At 40.8% G+C, this 21,932-nt stretch overlaps 1 protein-coding gene across 4 annotated transcripts in view; it reads right to left on the reverse strand.

Annotated features, from left to right (window-relative positions):
• Window positions 1-21,932, reverse strand: part of VNN1 (vanin 1) — a 35,720-nt gene that overhangs the window by 11,453 nt on the left and 2,335 nt on the right. For 2 of the 4 annotated variants that reach the window (XM_079780905.1, XM_079780908.1), the window contains exons 3-8: window positions 19,682-19,812; window positions 14,080-14,272; window positions 12,592-12,883; window positions 11,784-12,145; window positions 8,520-8,690; window positions 5,291-6,356 (exon numbers count right to left, since the gene is read on the reverse strand). In XM_079780905.1, coding sequence (XP_079637031.1) covers window positions 6,171-6,356; window positions 8,520-8,690; window positions 11,784-12,145; window positions 12,592-12,883; window positions 14,080-14,272; window positions 19,682-19,812 — 1,335 coding nt within the window. In that variant the 3' untranslated portion in view covers window positions 5,291-6,170. Of the gene's footprint in view, window positions 1-5,290; window positions 6,357-8,519; window positions 8,691-11,783; window positions 12,146-12,591; window positions 12,884-14,079; window positions 14,273-19,681; window positions 19,813-21,932 lie in introns of those variants that run through there. The other 2 variants (XM_079780906.1, XM_079780907.1) reach the window with 2 other exon arrangements.

Below are 21,932 nucleotides of genomic sequence, written 5' to 3' on the forward strand. Positions count from 1 at the left end.
CTTTCAGACCTTAGGCCAAGGCTCTATCCACTGAGCCAAACTGGCTAGGGTAAAGCTTTTTAAATCAAAGTATTACATTGATATGGAATTTTCATAGTTCCAGGAAAAACAGAACCAACAGGTTGTATATAGACATAGGAAGAGATTTACTATAGCAAAAATGACTCATGTGATTATGGAGGCTGACAAATCTCAGCACCTGCAGGGTGAGCTAGGTCTCCAGGAAAGCCAATGGTATAGTTCCAGGCCAAAGGACAGCAGATTCGGGACCCAAGAAGAGCTGATGTGTCAGTTTGAATCCAAAGGCAGAACAAAGTCAATGTTCCAGTTCAAGAGCAGTCAGGCAGAAAGAATTCTCTCTTATTCAGGGATGGCTAGTGTTTTTGTTCTGTTCAGTCCCTCAACAGATTGGATGAGGCCCACCCAATTAGTGAGGGCAATCTGCTTTATTCAGTCTGAGTTTCAGTGTTAATCTCAACCAAAAATATAGTCACAGAAACACCCAAAATAATGTTTCACCAAAAATTTGACTACCACATGGCTCAGTCAAGTTGACACATAAAACTAGCCATCACAGTGTATGGAATGGGTTGCATCTGCTTGGTTATATAAAAGGGTGAGGTTTCTTTTTGTCTTTGCAATATCTTAAATTGCCTGTGATGTGCATCACTTTCTGGTTCAATGCTTATTCAATAATAAAATTGTTTTCTTCTTTCTCTTTCTACACTAGCCATCCCTGAGTGGAGTGGTTTTCTGAGTTGGGAGGAGATTTTGTTTTTATTTATATTCCCCAACCAGAAGCACCTATTAGTCTGATTAGAATAACTGTGAAAGAACTTGTCAACCACTGGGACAGACCAGTGGTAAAGAAAGACTTAACAGCAGTGGAGAAGTATTCAAGGGGACACAGGCTCAGGGAGATTGAGGGTGATGGGATCAGAAATTTTCTCTGACATCTTTTCACCTCTCATTTTTCTCAGATGCTCTCCCACTTCATTCTGTTGTAGGAATACAGAGTAAATTGTTGTCAATGGCTCCAAGATTTCAATTACAAAGTAAATATGACTACATCCAGAAATATTTGCCATTAAAAGGACTTTAGTAAATCAGGTGTTCAATACATTAAAAAATGTCTTGACTTGTGGAATTTAAGGTAGGTGGGACTAGAAAGAGTAGTGAATAATATTTTCCTTAAAAGCTTAATCTACAATACAGTTCATCACAAATAACTATTATGATTAGCAGAGTATATTAGTACAAGGACACGACAATGATGCCTTTTTTTATCAGCTTTGCAAAAGACAAGAAGCTGTCCATGGGCCTGGAATATTTATTTCTTATTGAACTTGAATCTCTGATCCAGGTTCTATATTTACACGGACATAGAGAGGGCAGCATTCTGCAAACTTTTATAGGATGTGAATTTCTTTCTGGATTCCCTCTTTCTTCTCCCAATTGCCCTAGAATGGAAAGACCCAGTAAGAAGTAACTTCCCTCTCACCATTCCCCACCATGGGAGGGAGTAGCGGGGATTTGTAATAGTGGATCTTCCACAGTGTGCTGCTCAGAGCTTGTCTTGCAACTCTTGAAGACAGGACCTGAATTTACTGCTCAAGTAAGCCAGGTTACTGTCAATAATAATAAAGGGGAATAATAAGGAAGAAAAGGAGGTGAAAGAGGAAAGATGAAGGAGGAAAACAAGGAAGAGGGTCAAACATGGAAGGAGGAAGAGGAAGAGGAGAACGAGGAAGAGAAGAGAGAACAGGGAAGAGAAACAACTTTTAATAAATCTGTAGCTAGTCACTGGGCTGAAGGCAATAAATAAAATCTCTCGTTTATTCACACAAGGACTATAAATAACAGATGCTATTTTCATCATTGCTTTACAAAGGAAAAAACTGAGAATTAGGTGTTAAGTTACTACTGAGGGCCAGCAGTAGAATTTGATTCTAGATTTGTCTGACCCTAGAGTTCCAAGCTTCTAATGACTAAAAATAATTTTGGTGAAAAAAGTTAAAATGAAGTGTGTTCTGTCTTCATAGCTTATTTCTGCCACAGACCCTCCAAACAGCTAGGTAGGAAAAAATGAGGTAACTACATTATTGAGAACTTGACATCAATCTATGCATAGTTGACCAAGGGAACATTATTAATTACAAGCTAAGCAAATGAGATACATATTAACAGTAATTTAAAAACATTTAAAAATTAGTATTTGTAATTATTTTAATCACTAAAAGTATTATAGTATATTTTTATCAACAACCTCTGAAGATAACTTTTATTCATTTATTTTTAAAATATATTTTTATTGATTTCAGGGAGGAAGGGAGAGAGAGATAAACACATCAATGATTAGAGAGAACCATTGGTAGGCTGCCTTCTGCACACCCCACACTGGGAATCGAGCCTGCAACCTGAGTATGTGCCCTGACTGGGAATCAAACCATGACCTCCTGGCTCATAGGTCAATGCTCAACCATTGAGCCATGCAGGCTGGGCTGAAGGTAACTTTTACATTCAGTTAAAATTAAATTATATATGTACTTAGGGAAAATTTCAGGCTATCAGGTTTTATTTTCTTGCTACAATGCTTTTATAATCCATCCCTACAGCTAAAACTGAATACACACAATGACAGGCTTTTCAATTAATTTTCACTTATATTGTGATAGCAAATAAACCCTCAGTTAATTGTCTTTGATGGAGCAAGATGAAATTTTATCATAAAAAGAAAGAAAAAAAATGAGCTGGTTCACAATCAATTTCAGTTAAATCAACATTGTAATCTGTAAAAACAGTATTTTGTGATACTCATATTTTCATAACTCAATTCAAAGTTTATCCATTCAACATGTCTACAAAGCACATTACCCAAACATTAACTATTTATCAGATAATCTACCACCATACTGACAGGTGGGCCTTACGTGCTTTGGCAGGAGTTCAAAGTTTCTAGGTTTGGTGGTGAAATAGCTATTTACCCTGATAAGAGCTCTTGCTATATTTCAGTGGTTGGGCCACCATATGGAACTGATTTCAAAATAGAAAGATTAAAAAAGCTTACTCTTCTGTTGACACATTTTCATTGATCCCTCTAAATTTACCTCCTAAGTCTGAAATTTTCCTACTTTTTATGGTGACAGTCTCCTCCCAACGTCTCAAGGGAAACTTTTATTCTCTATGCCACATCAACAGATATGACCAACTAACTTCAATCTTTGTTCCAGACTGATATATCCTCCTATCTAATAGAAGAGTAATATGCAAATTGACCATCACTCCAACACACAAGATGGACACCCCCATGTGGTCAAAGATGGCTGCCCCCATGTGGACACAAGATGGCCACCACAAGATGGCCAGCAGGGGAGGGCAGTTGGGAGGGACCAGGCCTGCAAGGGAGGGCAGTTGTGGGCGATCAGGCCAGCAGGGGAGGGCAGTTGGGAGGGACCAGGCCTGCAAGGAAGGGCAGTTGGGGGTGATCAAGCCTGCAGGGGAGGGAAGTTAGGGGTGACCAGACTGGCAGAGGAGGGAAGTTGGGGGCAACCAGGCCTGCAGGGAAGGGCAGTTGGGGGGGACCCAGGCCTGCAGGGGAGGGCAGTTAGGGGCAATCAGGCTTGCAGGGGAGCAGTGAGGCATCAATCAGGCTGTCAGGGGAGTGGTTAGGGGGTGATCAGGCTGGCAATCAGAAGCAGTTAGGGGCAATCAGGAAGGCAGGCAGGCGAGCAGTTAGGAGCCAGCAGTCCTGGATTGTGAGAGGGATGTCCGACTGCCCGTTTAGGCCCGATCCTAGATAGATGTCTTGGACTCTGATCCTAGATCGGGCCTAAACGGGCAGTCGGACATCTCTCGAGGGGTCCCAGATTGGAGAGGGTGCAGGCTGGGCTGAGGGACAAATACCCCCGTGCACGAATTTCATGCATCGGGCCTCTAGTATTTTAATATTGATCATTTACTTTCACCTTAGCCCTCACCCTGCATTCTATCAAAGACTGTGACTATTAAAGCTACAATATTGACTATAAGGAATGTGGCATATTGCTCTTACAAAGGCAAGGATGCAATTAAAATCTGGCTTTAATTATCATTGAGGGACTCAATTGCTCTGAGCTCCAGCACTGGGTCAGCAGCTTGAAAGGCGCATACAGGGAAGAACCAAACTGTCTGATACCAGGCCGAGAGCTGGAGATGCAGCATTCACCCACCCAGAAGTGCTACCAGAGGCCATTGTTCCTTTTCTGAGCCCTTTCCCCACAGAGCAGGCAGGTGGGTGCCATAGCTGAGTCATATCCATCCACCTGGCTATCACTGTTTACCCTGCCCTGGTGATTCCCTGAGACCCTGCCTCTCCCAACTTGCAGGCCCACCCAAGATGCTTCCAGTGGCTTTTCTATATGAATGGCCTGTCTTGGCTCATGCTTCAGACTTTACTAGAATCTTTCAAGCAGCATCGGGCTTCAGTGAGCCCGTACCTCTCACTAAGTGACCCCAGGCCCGACACAAGCACTAGCTGGCATTTCTTTGCAGCTTGGCCTCTACTGGGCACCTATAAGCCCAGCACAAGTATCAGCCATCTGCAGATCACTTTGTAGCTCATGCTGAGTAGCCTGAGGCAAGGCACAGATGCTGACCTTGGTCTGCACCTACTAGGAAGCTCCAGATCCAGCTCACCAAGTGGACCACGTTTCAGACCATGTCGAAGCACCACCCCAAACACCTCCACAAGTGACACACTCAAAAGGCAAACTCAGCAGACACCAGAGCCCCAATGAAGTAAGTCCTGCTCCTTGTGGTTGATCCCTGCACAGCTGATCCTCCATAGTGGTCGCAGCCAGTCTTTACAGCTGAGTGGCCTGGGGATAAATCCCTCCCATTAACATGCCAACAGTAATAAAGTCTCAACCACCATAGAAGAGTATACACAGCCCATGCAGGGAGGGGGCACCTGGAGGGCCCAGCTCAGGTGAATAGATGTCTTGGACTCTGACATCTACTACATTCGGCCACTTTACCAAGCTTGGGAGGGGCAGAAGGCCTACATAATACATAAAAACACACACAGGGAGGCTGCCAAAATGAGGAGAAAGAGAAACCTGTCCCAAATGAAAGAACAGAGCAAGAAATTAAAAACCTATTTGAAAAAATAATGACAGAAAACTTCCCTAAACTGGTGAAGGAAATAGATATACAAGCCCAGGAAGTGCAGAGTCCCAAACAAGACAAATCATGATTAAAATGCAAAAGATTAAAGACAAAGAGAGAATCTTTTTTAATAAAGTGATGCATTTATTTTATTCAGCAAAACCCAGGAGTTATAGGCAAACTATTTTATGTAAATTAATCAACCTAAATAAAATTCTAGACAAATTTAAAAATAAAATCTTGAAAGAAGAAAAAAAATACACACACCTAAAATTACAATATTAGGTAAAGAGCCACGTGATTTGCAGATCTAGCCTTGCTCTATACAATTACTAGTCACCTAGGGAAGGTGGGCAGGCACCATTTTCCATTTCCACCACTATACACAGTTCTCCACTTGCTGAATGCCCAGTTTTCATACAGGGTCTCTTCCTTCAGTCTTTTGTATTTTGATTGTTATGTAAAACTTGCTTTTATTTTAATATTGAGGTCAGGATTTCAACTGCTGTAAAATTATAAATTTTTATATTTCTATCAGTGTCTGAGGAGCTAGTTCCCTTCGCTCACAGGTGCAGGCTTCCCACTGGCAGAGTTACACGTACCCTCCAGCTGGCTGTCTGAAAAAGAAACCAGTCTGTCTCCTTCCCTTGCGCCTCTGTTCTCTCCGCAGAACCCGGGTTGTGTTGCTGTGATCCTCAGATCCAAAGTCAGCCAGCCTCTTGTTTCCTTTGTGTTTATATAGCATTTTGTCTGTGTTGCTGTTTAGAATAAATAAACTGTTTACATAAAGAAAAAAAAAAGAGCCAAGTGATTTATTGTCTTACTAGAGGCCTGGTACACGAATTCGTGCACAGGTGGGGTCTGGCCAGCCCAGCCTATTGGGGCCAATCAGGCCGACAGGGGGGAGGGGCTGTGGGCAGTTGGCCAGCCAGCCCAGCCCCCTGGTCAAACTCCCCATTAAACTCCGTACAGGGGACAATTTGCATATTAGCCTTTTATTATATAGGATAACAGAGCAAACAAAATCACTGAAAACTTAATGAGTATAGTATAGGTGTTATAACTATGAGCATTACTGTTAGTGTGTATGCCATGAAATCTGATGAAGCATTGGATGTGTGGTCCTTCTCATACACCCTCCCAAACAGAGTTACTGTCAAGACAGGTCCAGATGGTGGCTTCAGGCTCAGCAAGCGTCCATCACTCAACACCTAATTAAAACACAAAGATGTTGACTGGGTCTAACTTTAAGTTATACAACCCACAACACACTTTTAAAATTCAGTACAACTGGACAAGGAAACAATAAATATAATGGCCAGATTCTGTCCTATCAGAAATATTTGAAATGATACAGAAGGAAAATTGAAGCCATGGAACTGGCACTGATTCATTTATTATTGAAACTAGTGGCCTGGTGCATGAAATTCATGCACATTAAAAGGGAATTAATTAGAGGAAATATTTTAATATTGCTATTTGCCCTTTCTCTATAATGGAAGTGTCAGAGATGAAAGAAAATTAGTAAACTGTATATAAAAATAGCCCTCCTGTCAGAGTCTGGGGCATGCTATGGGAACTAGAGTCAAGTCCCTATCCATCACCCACACGTGCTTCAAAAACGCAGGAGACCCAGACCTGGCTGGCCCCACCCCCCGTCAAGCCCCTCCGGGCGTGGGGCACAGCCTCAGGTCCCCCGGCCCAGCGCCTGGTAGGGGACACAGTCTCAGGTCCCCTGTCAAGCCCCGCTGTGTGGGGGGGTGCAGCCTCAGGTCCCCCAGCTCGGCGCCAGGGCAGGGAGTGTGGCCTGAGGTCCCCCATCAAGTCCTGCCAGGTGGGGGGCGTGGCCTGAGGTCCTCTGGCCTGGCACTGGGGCGGGGGGCACAGCCTGAGGTCTCCTGGCCTGGTGCTGGGGCAGTGGGTGCGGCCTGAGGTCCACTGTCAAGCCCCACAGGGCGGAGGGGTGCAGCCTGAGGTCCCTCGTCCCAGCCAAGTGCCATGCAGCCTCAAGGTCCCTGATGTTCAGTCGTGACATTACAGTGTCCAAGCTAATTTGCATATTCCTCTATTATATAGATAGATTATATAGATAGATGCCTGTAATCAATAGCTTATCATTTACTTACCTGAGGAAGCATCCCATAAGTTAATAGACATAAAACAGTGGATTTGGGAGTATATAAGAGAAATCTAGTCCTCTCAGACAAGATAAAGACTCCTTGAAGGATTAGAAGGGATTGACTGACTAAGGGATTTCAGCTGAATCTCTATCAAGCCTGTCGATCACTCACCACAGCTCCCTAACCTGCCCGTTTTCCCCAACTCCCCACGGTAGCTGTTTTTACCAAGAGAAAGGAGTGAGAGCAGAACTTGCAAGAAAAGCCAATAGAAAAATGGGGCTGGGCAGAGTGCTTGAGCAATATGGATTATTTCTAGCCTCTAAAAACACACTTAAAAAAATAACAACTCTGCTTTCTTACCAACATCAGACACTGAAATTCTCTCTCCTTGGCTTTTCATTCTTTCTTTTCTCCTGTGGCCACATGGAACCTTCACCCACATCATGAGAGGGATTCCTTTTAACTACCCTAGACCAGTGGTCGGCAAACTCATTAGTCAACAGAGCCAAATATCAACAGTACAACGATTGAAATTTCTTTTGAGAGCCGAATTTTTTAAACTTAAACTTCTTCTCCACTTCTTCAAAATAGACTCGCCCAGGCCGTGGTATTTTGTGGAAGAGCCCCACTCAAGGGGCCAAAGAGCCACATGTGGCTCACGAGCCGCAGTTTGCCGACCATGGCCCTAGACCATCGCTGCTCAGTGATGCCAAGGGGCTTTTTCTGGTGGGACTAGTCCTGAAACTTTTCAAATCTTCTTTCTACCTTAAACCACCCAGCCTTGTCCCTACAGTTCCCACAACAGTATTTTTCTTTATTCTTAGGAACACACTAATTATTATATTAAGGCTTTCCAGGTTAAAAAAAAAAAAAAAGCAGCCTGGCCACTGTGGCTCAGTGGTTGAGCATCGACCTATGAACCAGGAGGTCACGGTTCAACTCCCAGTCAGGGCACATGCCCGGGTTGCAGGCTCCATCCCCAGTGTGAGGCATGCAGGGGGCAGCCAATCAATGAATCTCTCTCATCTTTGATGTTTCTATCTCTCTCTCCCTCTTCCTTCCTCTCTAAAATCAATAAAAAAATATATATTTTTAAAAATACAGTCTGCTCAGTGTCTTTCCTTAGCCCTAAGGACAATTTTACCCTTTTCAAATAGAGATTTTTATGATTGTAATCACTTGGGTAGGTTTTGTACTCAAACAGAGCTTCCTCTCACATGAAATGAGTTGGCAATATTAAGCAAAGATTCTTACCTGAAATTCTCCAGGTGCAAGCTGAATTTCACTCAGCAGCACCTCAGGAAAGACATACGGGGTTCCGAACGTGCCACTGAGGGAGAACATTTCAAACCTGGTGGAAGCAGTTTCAACTGAGTGACCACAAGTGTGTAAGCTCGTTGTTTTACACTTCAACAGAGTGCAAATCTAGAAAGTAAAGGCAAACCATTAATTCCTAGGCAAGCCAATTGAAACACTCTCCTGACCCTGAAAAAAAAATGCCCAGGTTCCTTTGTTTAGAAAAATAATATTATTTCCTCAATTGATTAATCCAGTTCATTGCTGAATAGCTAATGCAACTAGCAATAAAAAATAAAAAAAAAGGGATGTATTCTTTTGAAGTTAAACGGAAAGCATTTAGGGCAAGTGTGTTAAGATGGGATACAAATAACTTTCAGATAAAGGTAGAATGCATGCTTCTTTTTGTTCCCTTGAAATCCTATTAAAACTAACATTAATGTTTTTAAGATATAAGTCTAGAAGGATAGGGGTCCAGGAGGGTAGACCCTGGCACAATTTTAGAAGCAGGGATGTTAATGCAAAAGTCGTAACTGAGTTAGCTGATCTAAGAAAGCCAAGTCCTAAATTGGTAGTGAGGAAAGCCAAGAATCAACCCTAACTACACTGCAGAGTACTCCTGAGATTCCACTCCCGCTGCCTCGGCACCTCAGGAGCTGTTAAGGATGTGGTGGCTGAAGTAAGGAAAATTGGTGGGAAGTTGTTAAAGATGCCTCAGATACTGAGTCCCCACCATGGATGGGCAACTGCCCCTCCCCTATTCCAGTAAAAGACGGGCATTTATTCCCAGAGAGGGTAAAGCAGATGACGTTTAGATGGAGGTTTTAAATGATGTGGTTGAAGGGGGTTGCATGAATTAATCATGGGAAATGTTGGGATCATCTGACTTTACCACAACCCCACCCTGTGAGGTCATTTCTCCCACTTGACTCTCTAAGTGCCGCCAGCAAAGCATTTGCCCTTCAGGAACAGAGACGCTAGACAGGAGTGCCAGTTAAACTAAGTTCAGATAGGTTAAAAATAGTAAAAATAGCTTTTAATATGAGAATGTCCAAAAATATCACAAGGGACATACTTATATTTTAAAAAACAGATCCTTGCTTACCTGAACTTTACATTTACTTGGTCATCCTGCATTAGAAGGATTTTGAAGCTTGAAAAACCTGACCAACCCAAGAGGAAGTCTCTAAAAATGCTCACCTAACCAAAGGCCGAGTTAAATCACCCTACTGTGCAGCTTGGAAAGGCAAGGATAACCCACATGCTCAGAACTTTCAGTCAGTTTTTGGTAATCCTAACGTGTCACTCTATATCTGAAAAAACTACTAAATTGAGAATTTTAAATTCCAAAACCTGTCTGGCACCAGTGGTTTTGTCAAGGGTACACTGCCCAAAAAAAATAACAGAGGGCTTTTTTACTTGACAGTCCTCACACCGAGAAGGGACTTACCACTGCTCTCTCCAGTGGAGCCAAGACTCTGGTGGAGGCAGAAAGGCAGGACAAGATTGAGTGGGGGAAAGGAAAAAAGAGAGAGAGAGGAAAAGCCAATAGATGGCCATATTGTTTTATAACCAACTTAAAATCCTATCACAAAAAAGAAAAATTATATCTCATAAGTTTTGAATTTTAAAAATATGGCAATGTAATATCATATATGTCCCATATACATAGTACAATTAATGTCAAAATGTCACAGACTATATGGTAATATCTATATGGCAATAAGTTTTTCTACAAAATAACTTGTTTAATTTTCAATTGATGGGCATTTTCTCCATACCATTTTCCCTCCTTTCTCCAGTACCTTGGAACACTGATGTCCTACATTTTCAACCTTTTTTGTTGCTCTTTCCCTTAGGCCTAACAATAATTAAGGTTCTCTCATCTTTTGGAGAAACAAAAACCAAAAACAGCATTTGTGGCCAGAGTGTCTATCTAGTTCTTGTCTCATTTCTCTTCCTCCTGTATCAGACAAGAGTTTTGAAAAAGGCCCCGCCAGCATGGCTCAGTGGTTGAGCATCGACTTATGAACCAGAAGGTCACAGCACATGCCTAGGTTGCAGGCTTGATCCCCAGTGGGGGGCATGTAGGAGGCAGCCAATCAATGTTTCTATCTCTCTCTCTCTCCCTTCCTCTCTGAAATCAAGAAAAATATACTAGCATATACTTTTAAAAAGAGTTTTGAAGAGGAAACAGTCACTCATTCTTGCAAAATTTTTACTTCCCTTCAACTTTTCAACCTACTGTAATCTGTCTTTCATTGTGTCATTATAAGCCCAGGAAATTCTACCAAAATTGTACTTATTCATGCCAGTAATGTTAAACATATTGCAGTGCGATGATGTGTGCTAACCATCAGGGGGCAGCACGGAAGGAAGAAAGGCCCAGGCCAGAAGCTGGGGGAAGGAAGGTCCCAATGGGCCACGCCTAGGGACCCTACCCATGCACGAATTTCATGCACCGGGCCTCTAGTTTTCATATAATAGACACAGAATATATACCTGGTATGTAATAGGTACTTGATAGTTGTTTGTTAAAATGAACAAACATTGGTAGAGTGCCTATCACACAGCATACAAAATGTTACACCTTGGGGGCAGTTCCATCACTCAAAGGGCTTTCAGTCTCAGGATATTGCAATAATCTGGGTGAAAAAGGATTGGAGACCAGATCATGAAAGATAAGACCAGAATGGGAAGAATAAGAAGTCTGATTTTTTTTAGAGTCCCATCACATAAGACTATTACAGTTCCTGCTTTATAGCTGAATCTTTTTAGCAATAAACTATTTTACTGTACATCTCAGAGATCAACTCCATATGTGTCGAGGACATACTTACTATTAAGCTGTATACAACAAAATAGGCATTAGTGAACATATTGGGAAAATGGCTAACTTTGTTCAGGTAGGAAATATCAGACATTAATTACCCATTAAAATAGTCTCTAATGTGATTATTATATCATTTCAAACATTGGTACTGCAAAATAAATGTCCTGGCCTTTTTCCAACCAGTTTAATATTAGACTGACATTGACAATTGCAAGTTAGCAATGCCTAACTAAATTTGAATTTCAGACAAACAACATTTTTAGTATACATATCCCCCAAAGTTGGACATACTTATACCAAAAACAATTCATTGTTTACCTGAAATTTAAATTGAACTGGCTATCTTATATTTTATCTGGTAACTCCACTGCCACCCAAATAATCATTACCTGTAAATGATAGCTCCCTTCAACAGTATGTAGTCCATCAAATGCCCCTAGGGCATACACTTCATCTGCTCTCTTCTCAGACATCTTGTAGCTTAGATGACAACAGAGATCTTTCTGACAAACTGTATAATTTCCTGTGACTCCTCTGAGCTCCAAGAAGGTGTATTCATCAAAAAAGACAGTGCCCTTAAACTCCTTGTTGCTTGTTGAAAATGCTTCTATTCCACTAGCATAAGAAGTCCAATTCACCACGACTGGGTGCTTTGGGTGGGAATCCAGTTGTGAGAGAAGGAGTTTTCCCTTCTCTGTCTTCATATCATAATGAAATGCTCTTGGAGAATCAGGTGCATAGATGCCACTTCCTGGAAGCGATAAGTTGGAAATGACATTTGAAACAGAAAAGTGAAAATAGTAACATAGTTGTTACTATTTTAAACTCACATTAACATTTTACTTCCTCTCAGGTATATATTTTATTAACTTCAGTGAAATATGCTAAGGACAACAGATGATAAAAATCCAATAGAGTCTGACACCAAGAAGCCAAGAAGAGTTGTCACATAAGTGTCAAATTTAGTGTGGGGGGGGGGGGGAGGGGGAAGTAAAAGGATGTTATTCAACTTGAATAAAACTAAATAAATCTGGAAACAATTTATATGAAGATTAATTCTACAGCCTGTCACCAGCTAGATACACAAAAATAAAGCGTTGAAAAACATTGTGTTAAGGAGTACATATTAGTTAGAAAAGAATTTTTTTTTCTTTTTGGATTCCATCAAGCTTGTCAATCTTAACAATTATACATTACCTGTCATTTTCTTTGAGGGGTGATGTATATTTGATGCAAGGAAATTGACCTTCATGCCCATAGCCCAAGCTGAGTGAAATTCAATAGCTGACAAATGTGGCAAAACATTCATCCACGCTGTGGGAAACAGAATGGTGTCCACATGGAAGTCTTTCACCAGGGTCACAGCAGGGTCGTGGAAGAGTATATCGAAGCACGTGAACATGCCAAACCTTCCAAAGGCGGTGTCGAAAGTCACAACCTCAGGCTCCTTGGGTACATTGAATTGATCTTCACCCAAGAAAAGGTTTTGCTGCAGTGAACAGAAGATGAAGGCAGGAGAAATCTCCTTTTAGAAGCTGGCCTGGATGTCACTGTGTCTGAAAAAGTACAAGTGCACATTGATTCGGCAGTGCTAATTTCATCTATGACCATCAGCTTCATAGGGAAAGAGTGCACAACTTGAGATTACTATGGCTAATAGGAGCCTTTGGTTCAATCTCCACATTTTTAGATATGTACAAGGGAATCCTTCTCTCTTAAGACCTTGCATCTTACAAGAGGTAGGAGTGAAATAGATAATGCATATTTGCCAAGAACACCTCTATTTTCTGAGGATAAAGGACTTTCTTTGCTTCTTTCTCATTAAAACCAAGTCTATCTGGTAAGCGCTTTTCCATTTTAGCCTTGAACCATTGCAGAGTACGTCTTTAAAAGGAGACAGTCCAAAAGGTGACATATAGTTTAACACAGGTAGGTCCTACTGATTCTCATGCACTCCCAACAACATACTCCTGTGTTCCTAAATGCACAGGAAACCTTTTGAGCCTCTTTATAGGAGCTTCCCACACCTAATCATCACTTTCTCTGCTTTGTCTCTACTCAGCTTCTAAAGTATGCATTTCCTATCTAATAATCCTATCTAATAAAGAGGGAATATGCTAATTGACCCTCATGTCATTGCAAAGATGGTGGCGCCCACAGCCAATAAAGAGGGAATATGCTAATTGACTGCCCCGCCCTCAAAGATGGTGGCACCTACAGCCAATAAGGAGGGAATATGCTAATTGACTGCCATACCCTCAAAGATGGTGGCACCCACAGCCACAAGATGAAAACGCCCAGTCCCCTCAGCCCTGCCAAGGTGGCAGGCGCGAGGCAAGGCCGGGCCCACTCTGCCTGCCTGCTTCTGGAATCCCCCAGTCCCCTCAGCCCCTCAGCTGCCCAGGGCTGACCCAAGGCTCAGGTAACCAGGGCCAGCTGAGGCTTGCGCTGCCGGTAGTGGCAGCAGCGGAGGTGTGATGGGGCATCACCTTCCCCTGATCACCAGGTCGCCTCCCACCCCTGAGGGTTCCCGGACTGTGAGAGGGGGCAGGCTGGGCTGAGGGACCCCCCACTCCAGTGCATGAATTTTCATGCACCAGGCCTCTAGTTATCAATTATAAGGATTTCCCCCTCTTGTCCACTTTATTTTGTTATGCATTACTAATGATTTGCATTTAATTCTACCTTATGGTAGCGTGCCACCAGTTTTCCTTGAGAGTCAAACACCACATCAGTGTTGTATTGGTAACGGCCATCAGAAGGACACTGGGGGTCACTGGCATTGCATGGCTTCTTGTCCCCAATATTTGCCACAACGTAGATAGAGTTTTCCTTGGCCAGGCAGCTGAGTCTTTCTTGCACTGGGGTGTGGCCAAATCTGGTATGTGTTATTGGAAGAGGAAAACAAAAATCAAGCTTAGCTTTTAATAAAACTCAGGATGATAGCAGCCTGAACCTACCATGCAATATGCACATTAAAAAATAAATTCTAAATAACATAGTAGAAGGGAAAGATTAAAACAAAAAAAGACTTCAGAGGAAGTACATGCTTGTGGGAATTCATTTGTAGGAAATGGTTCTAGAGTAACACTCCAGGCCATGTATTTTTTTCTTCATAGCATTTATCATCATCCATAATCATTTATGTGTTACTCATATATTGTATAGTACATCTTATAGATATTATGGGCCAAATACACACACATCTCCTGTTCACTGAACCCATGCCTGACAGAAAACAGGCATTAAAAAAATATTTTGAATGAAAGAAGGTCAACTTAGAACGAGGATTCTAGGAAGATGGCAAAGTTGGAAGCACCAGGAATCTATTCCTCCCCTTAGATAACAATTGCACTTGCAGAATCGGTCTGATATAATACTTCGGAACTCTGCAGTTTATTTGAAGGCTTGAAACTTTCAGGGGAGGGCCTGGAGGGTAAATTGAGTTAATTCCAGTCTATTTTAACACTTAGTTCAGCAGTGACTACCCATGACCCATCTTTACCCCAGCCCCCAGGGCAGGCAGCCATGCAGGTGTTCCCAGAGCACCTTGCGGGCAGCTTGTGGGAGCAGGGTGAGCAATAAGGCCCCTTTCCTCCAAATATTGGGGATCTGTGTTCTGAGCATTGATAACTGCTTCTGATCTCGGAGATGCAGACTCAGGGGCAGGCAGCCTTTGTTGCACCCCTCATGAATTGTTGCAAGTGACTTCTAGGGGATTTGTAAGGTCTTTATTTTTTGTCCCCTTTTGGGTGCCAGACATTTAAGGACTAGGACATAAAAAAGCAATCGCATGTGTAGAAGAATTTAGAAAGTCACCGCACATGCCCAGGGAAAGGCACAGGCTAACAAAAGACCTCAGAAGACCTTAAGGTACGCCTCAAGCTTATGCCCAGCACAGAAACAGCCTGTAACAATCAAAACAAACAAACAAACAAGAGATACAAAACCCTGCAGAAGGGAGAAGTTTTGATTTCCAGTTATCACATTGTAAAATTCAAATGTCCATTTATCAAAAAAAAATCATAAGGCATACAAATAACCAGGAAAAAATAAACCACGAGGTACCATCCTGAAGAAAGACCAAATGCCATACTTACTGGACATAAATTCTTCAGTTTGAGGTGTAGCAACAACACTAGCACATATTTCTTTTTCCCTGTTCCCAATTTCAGGGCTAGAAGGTTGGTTTTGCCGTAGATCTCAGCGACCTTAGCATATGATTTTTCTTTCCTTATTAAGATGAGACTTTTCACTTTTCAACTTAAAGGATGTACTTCATAGCTTCTTTTTATCATGTCCAAATAGCCAGCATCACTACTCTTGTGCTTTGGGGCCATTATTAAGTAAAATAAGGGTTACCAGCACACAAGCACTGTGAAACCGCATCAGTTGATCCAATAACAGATGGCTACTAAATGACTAATGGGTGGGTGTCCTGTACAGTGTGGATACACTGGACTCAGGGATGAATCACATCCTGGATGGGAGAGTGGGACAGTGATAGATTTTATCACGTTACTCAGAATGGCGCACAATTTAAAGCTTATGAATTGTTTATTTCTGCGATTTTCCACTTAATATTTTTGGGCCACAGTTGACCACAGGTAGGTAACTGAAACCAGGAAATCAAAATCACAGATAAGGGAGGACTACTCTGTCTACCACATTTTCTTAGTCCATTTATGTGTTGATAGACACTTAAAATGCTTCCATGTCTTAGCTGTTGTAAATAATGCTGCAAGGAACATGGGAGTGCAGATATCTTTTCAAGATATCTTGGAAACTTCCTTTGGAAACACCCAGAAGTGATATTGCTGGATCACATGGTAGTCCTATTTTTTAATTATTTGAGGAACTATCATGCTGCTTTCCATAGTGGCTGCACCAATTTACATTCCCACGAGGGTTTTCTCCCCCATGTTTTCTCCAGCATTGGTTATCTCATCTTTTTTATAATAGCCATTTTACTAGATGTGAAGTGATATCTCAGTGTGGTATTGATTTACATTTCCCTAATGATCAGTGATGTTGAGCATCTTTTCACATTTGTATGTTTTCTTTGGAAAAGTGGCCATTTGTATGTTTTCTTTGGAAAAGTGTCTGTTCAGCAGACTGATGAACCTCAGAGGGAAGGCAGGGTGGGTGGGTGGAAGAGATAAACCAAAGAACTTATATGCATATATGCATAACCCATTGACACAGACAATAGTCTGGTAAAGGCCTGGCATTGGGGGAAGGAGTGAGTTAGAAGTGATGAATGGGGACAAAAAGGGTATATCTGTATAACTTTCAGCAATAAAGATAATTTCTTTTTTAAAAAAACTGTTTAGAACCTTTGCCTATTTGGAGTCATAAGGGCTAGAACTCGCACAAGAGGCTAAGAAACTTGTTCCAAATTTAATAGACAAGGAGGTACCATTAAATGCTTTGAGGACAGAGGTAACAGGATCTGAATTTTCTTTAATAGGACATCACAGTATAAAATGTACTAGAATGGTTAGAGACTAAGTGTAGGGAAACCATTAGGAAGTCATTTCAATAGTTGAGATTAGAGACAACACGAGTTGGGCTAGAATGGTGCCAGCCAGTATGGAAAGACGGGAATACAAGAACATTTGTTAATGCTTAATTTCTTTACTTTTATCATATTACCAGTTGTCCCAGAAAAGGAATGAAAATGCAATTTTGAAAAGTGAGATCTCAGAATATGTAATATCTATCCATATTTTATTTTGTATTGGCACCACACAAAAATAATTTAAAAAATGGTTACTACTAGGTTATTGAATAATAGCTAAGACTAGGAGAGCTGTTGAATGAATGAAAATGTGGTGCCATCTGCTGGCAATATTAATGAAAGCTTTCATTGAGTATTAAATCTAGACCATTAATTCTATAAATTGGTACAAAACCATACCAATCACCTAAAAATATATCCTTGTAAAAGACCACAAGTAGAAGAACACATTTAAAAATTTATTTTAATGCATTTAAGTGACCATTTGATAGTTTTATCCATCATTTGCTTCAATTCTATAGGAAATGCACAGAAATAAATATAACACATTGAGCCACTTGAAAAACATTTATCAAGTCTTTCCAGGTCAATATTTTTAATCTGTTTTGGTCATCCCATTTTCCAGAATAGTACCTGTACATCAAGCATGTCAAACTCAAGAGCTAACATGGGCCAAATAAACAAGGGTTAAGTGTCTGTGGGCCACAAAAAAACAAAAGCTTCAATTTTCATAGAAACGTAACTTTATTTCAATAGAGACATGCTGAAAACAAAGGGCTGAAATAAATGAGTAATTGTTAACATAAAATAGTAGAACATTTTAATAAAAATTAATATTTTTTCTTGAACATTAACTTACCAGACACTGAATAACTGCACAAATTAATAAACATAACGCAAATAAATCTATTTTTCCTGTTCTTCAAAAGTGAAATATTTCCTGTTGCACGCACCAAACAAGTCAATACAAGACTGATGATGTGGCAATTGGCTGCTGAAATATTCACTGCTAGTATTAGTGGAGAGGAATGGTGTACCTGCGTGTAAGGTGCGTAAGGGAAATGGATGCAACACGATTATAATAATCAATCATTAGTGAACGTTGTAGTTCGTTATTAAAAATGATGTATAACAGGATATTGTAAAAATTAAGTTACGAAATTTTTATTAAAATGTTTCTTACATACCGTTATATTGGCTGGGCCACAAGAACATTCGTTGTGGGCTGCATGTGGCCCATGGGCCGCGAGTTTGACATGCTTGCTGTAAATAATAGGTTCTCAAAAAATTTGCTCAATAACTGAATGAAGGCAAGGAACGGAGATGTAATTGATGAAAAATATAAATAGAAAACAAGGCTCTTTGAAATGGGGGTTTTCTGGAGGCTCTTGGAAATTTGGTTCTAGGGAAGAGCCATTAAAAACCAAGTGAAGCCCTCACTGGTTTGGCTCAGTGGATGAAGCATCTGCCTGAGGACCGAAGGGTCCCGGGTTCAATTCTGGTCAAGGGCACGTATCTCAGTTGCAGGCTCCTCCCTGGCCTGGGCCCTGGTCAGGGCTCATGCAAAAGGCAACCAATCAATGTATTTCTTTCACATGGATGTTTCTGTCTTTCCCTCTCTCTTCCACGCTCTAAAAGTGAGAATTTTTAAAAAGAACCAAATAAAGTCACTTTACAATGGAAGTGATAACAGAGGGGCTTTTAGAAACTGAATTTCTAGCATGAGAAATGGAAAAATAAAAATAGTTATGATACAATGAAATATGAGTAGATAATTACTATAAATCAGTGATGGGTAACCTTTTGAGCTTGGTGTGTCAAACTTCGCCAAAAAACTGAGCATAACTCGGGTAGTGTGTCACTTTGAGGAAAAAACTAACTCCAAGACTCTAGTCGCAAATGTTTCATCCTCAGGAGCAGCAAATGTTTCATCCTCGGCATGCAGCCGCCTCAGCGGCCGCGTGTCATCGAAATGGCTACGCGTGTCAGTGCTGACACGCGTGTCATAGGTTCGCCATCACTGCTATAAATAATACTAAACTTTATCAAAATCAAGGTGACTCTATAAGCAGTTACAGTAGCTTGTGTAGTTTTGAGAGCAATTCCAAAAGAGAAATTTCTAGAATTTTAACATTTGGAAATAAGTGAGTTAACTGACACGAATGTCTTAGGTGCATCAGATATTGTTTTGCTTATATTAAAAGTAACAGTGCTACTTTCATCACACTTCATATTTCTTTGGACTAGACTTGATTAAAATTACTTACATAGTTCTGCTATATCACCTCCTAGATTGACAATTAGCTTAGGCTTTAAGGATTCTGTATACATTAACCTCATCAACTAACTATCTTATGGATGAGAAAGAAAAATTTGAAATTCTAAACTGACACATGACTATTTTGCTATTTACTCAGACACTTTTCGAATTATAGACACAATGGGGGAAAAAATTTTCTGTTTGCTAGTAAGAAGTCAGAAGACTAGAGTTTGGATCTGGTTCTCCCACTAACCAGCTACCCCATGACCAGATTCAGCCCCTCAGTGGATTGGATGGTTTCTATGTTACCTTCCAGCACTGATTTCTGTGATTTTATAATACATATTTACTTTTCTATTAAATATTTCCAAATGAGATGAAAAATAATAAAGCCGTTTTGAAACTTAGAGTTGATAGTGGATCTTATGCAATGATCTTCTGCAAAAATTTTCCCAAGTGAAGTAAGCTCATGTTCATGATTGAATTTGTTAAGTCTGTCTGTTTACCTGTTGGGATGATTACAAGGGATCCAGTTCACTTGAGGGTCTGGGATATCTTCCAGGTATGGGTAGATAGATTCCCTATTGAAGTTCCAGCCATAAAGACCATCTTCTGGAGTCACAATAATATGTGCACCCTGTTAAACATGTAGCTTAATTAAAATTTTTCTCAAATAAGCAAACAACCGAAGAGGGGCCTGCCTGCAAGAGGACCTGAGGAATTGAGTGGCTGACGAACAACCTTCAGGTGTATTTTTTTCCTTTCAATCTTATTCCTTTGTTTTCTATACTCTTATAATTCATTTTCTTTGCCCAACCACTTGCATTTTCCAATCCTGACATCATCCTTTATTTATAACTAGAGGCCCAATGAACGAAATGTGTGCAAGAGTAGGCCTTCCTTCCCCCAGCTGCCGGCACCGGCTTCCCTCTGGCACCCAGGACCCAGCCTTCCTCGCAGCCCTGGCTTCTTCCAGAAGGACGTCGGTCTAATTAGCATATTACACTTTTATCATTATAGATGTTTTCTTTCTTTTTTTTTTTTTCTAAGCAGGAATAGCTTTCCAGGCTACTCACAAGTTGACACCCATTGCAGTTGTTAACTATAACCTAGCTCTTCCCCAAATCACCCCCTCCCTGAACTTAGATCAACTCCTGTACCTGAGTGTGTGGAGTTGATTTATAACTCAAATTCTGTTTCACTTTTCCTCTGCTCCAGCCTTCCTTGCTGTGTACCCTGCAAACATGATTCCTGCTTCTCAGGAGGGGGCCTAGAGGTACAACCTGGGCACCTTCGGGTGGGAGAGTCACCCTGGAAGAGGATTTTTTTTATGTATAAGAATGTGTATTAATAGATATGTTATATGTATATACCCTTGACTTTCATGACATTTAACATATCTGTCTATACCTGAGTTATGAATATCTTATTTAAACCACATACTTAACCTTAAACCTTTCATTTAACTCAAGGACTTACTATGCATTAGCATATATACTTTTTACAAATCGGTAGTTACAGAATAGTCTCAAAGATGTAAATTATAGCATAGAGAATATAGTCAATGATATCATAATCACTATGTATGGAAACTTGAAATATTGGGGGGACCACTCTGTAAAGTACATGATTTCCTAACAACTATGCTGTACACCTGAAACTAATACAGAATAAAACATAAAATAATAAAAAAAACACATATAATTTTATCTAATCAAAATGAAGTATGAAGTATATAATAGATTTATATAAATTATATACATATATAAAACATACATCAGCATGTATTAATATTATGAAGTATCTTGTAATTAGAATGAAGTTTGAAGTATATAATACATACGGTTAAGAAGTTTGCAACTTAAGCTTGTTTTGGTGTTATAAACTAACCTAAAACCCTGCACACTCTTAAGAGAACAAAGTGCACCAAGGCCACTAATACTCTAAAAATAGCACGTGGCCCCTGACCCATTTACCCTCCACCCTCCATCTGTAGCAGAAAAGAGCAACAAAGTCGTTGAACTTACAGCAAGTTTCTCAAAGGAGTGCTGCCCCTGAATGATAACCAAGCCGTTCTTAAGTTTGTCTCACTATTAGGGAAGTAACAATGTCCTTTTTCTAATTATTTGGGGAAAACAAAAGTTCTTGGCTACCCTGACATATATGTCTTCACCTACCTTAATGTTAGGGGCAGAAATATTAATCATGCTCTGTTATCTGTGATGGTTCTGTTCGGATTAGAGAAAGCACATTCTAACCAGGCCGAGAGTAGTAGACCCCGGGACATGGGAGTTAATTGAGGAATGCAGCCCACTCTCCTTTTACTGAGAACTGCCTATCATCATGGAAAGATTAACAACCTTGTTGTTGAAACAATGGAATCCCGGAGGCACCCCACCCCCTAGTCCACATTGCCAGTAATCTGTAACCATTTTACCCATTTTTATTCCATTTGCCTACTCCCTGACGCCTGTAATACCCAATTTTATTCCTTTTGCATACCCATTCTTATTCCTTTTGCCCACTTCCCCATATAATCTTTGTTCTTCTACCCCATAAGCCGCTGGTTTATGGAAGGGTGCAAAGCAGATTTTTGTGGATGGCCTGCTGCTCTCTCTTACTGCCGGCAGTAATGGAATAAACAGTCCTTTTCTGACCTCCGAGTGCGTATGGTTTGTCGCTTCCCGCCCACATGATTTCTGCCATAACAAACCCTGTGTCTGCTTAATTGGCTCAAGTAGTGACAGGCAGCCCAGA

Source organism: Cnephaeus nilssonii, assembly GCF_951640355.1.
Source record: "Cnephaeus nilssonii genome assembly, chromosome: 9".
NCBI lineage: Eukaryota > Metazoa > Chordata > Mammalia > Chiroptera > Vespertilionidae > Cnephaeus > Cnephaeus nilssonii.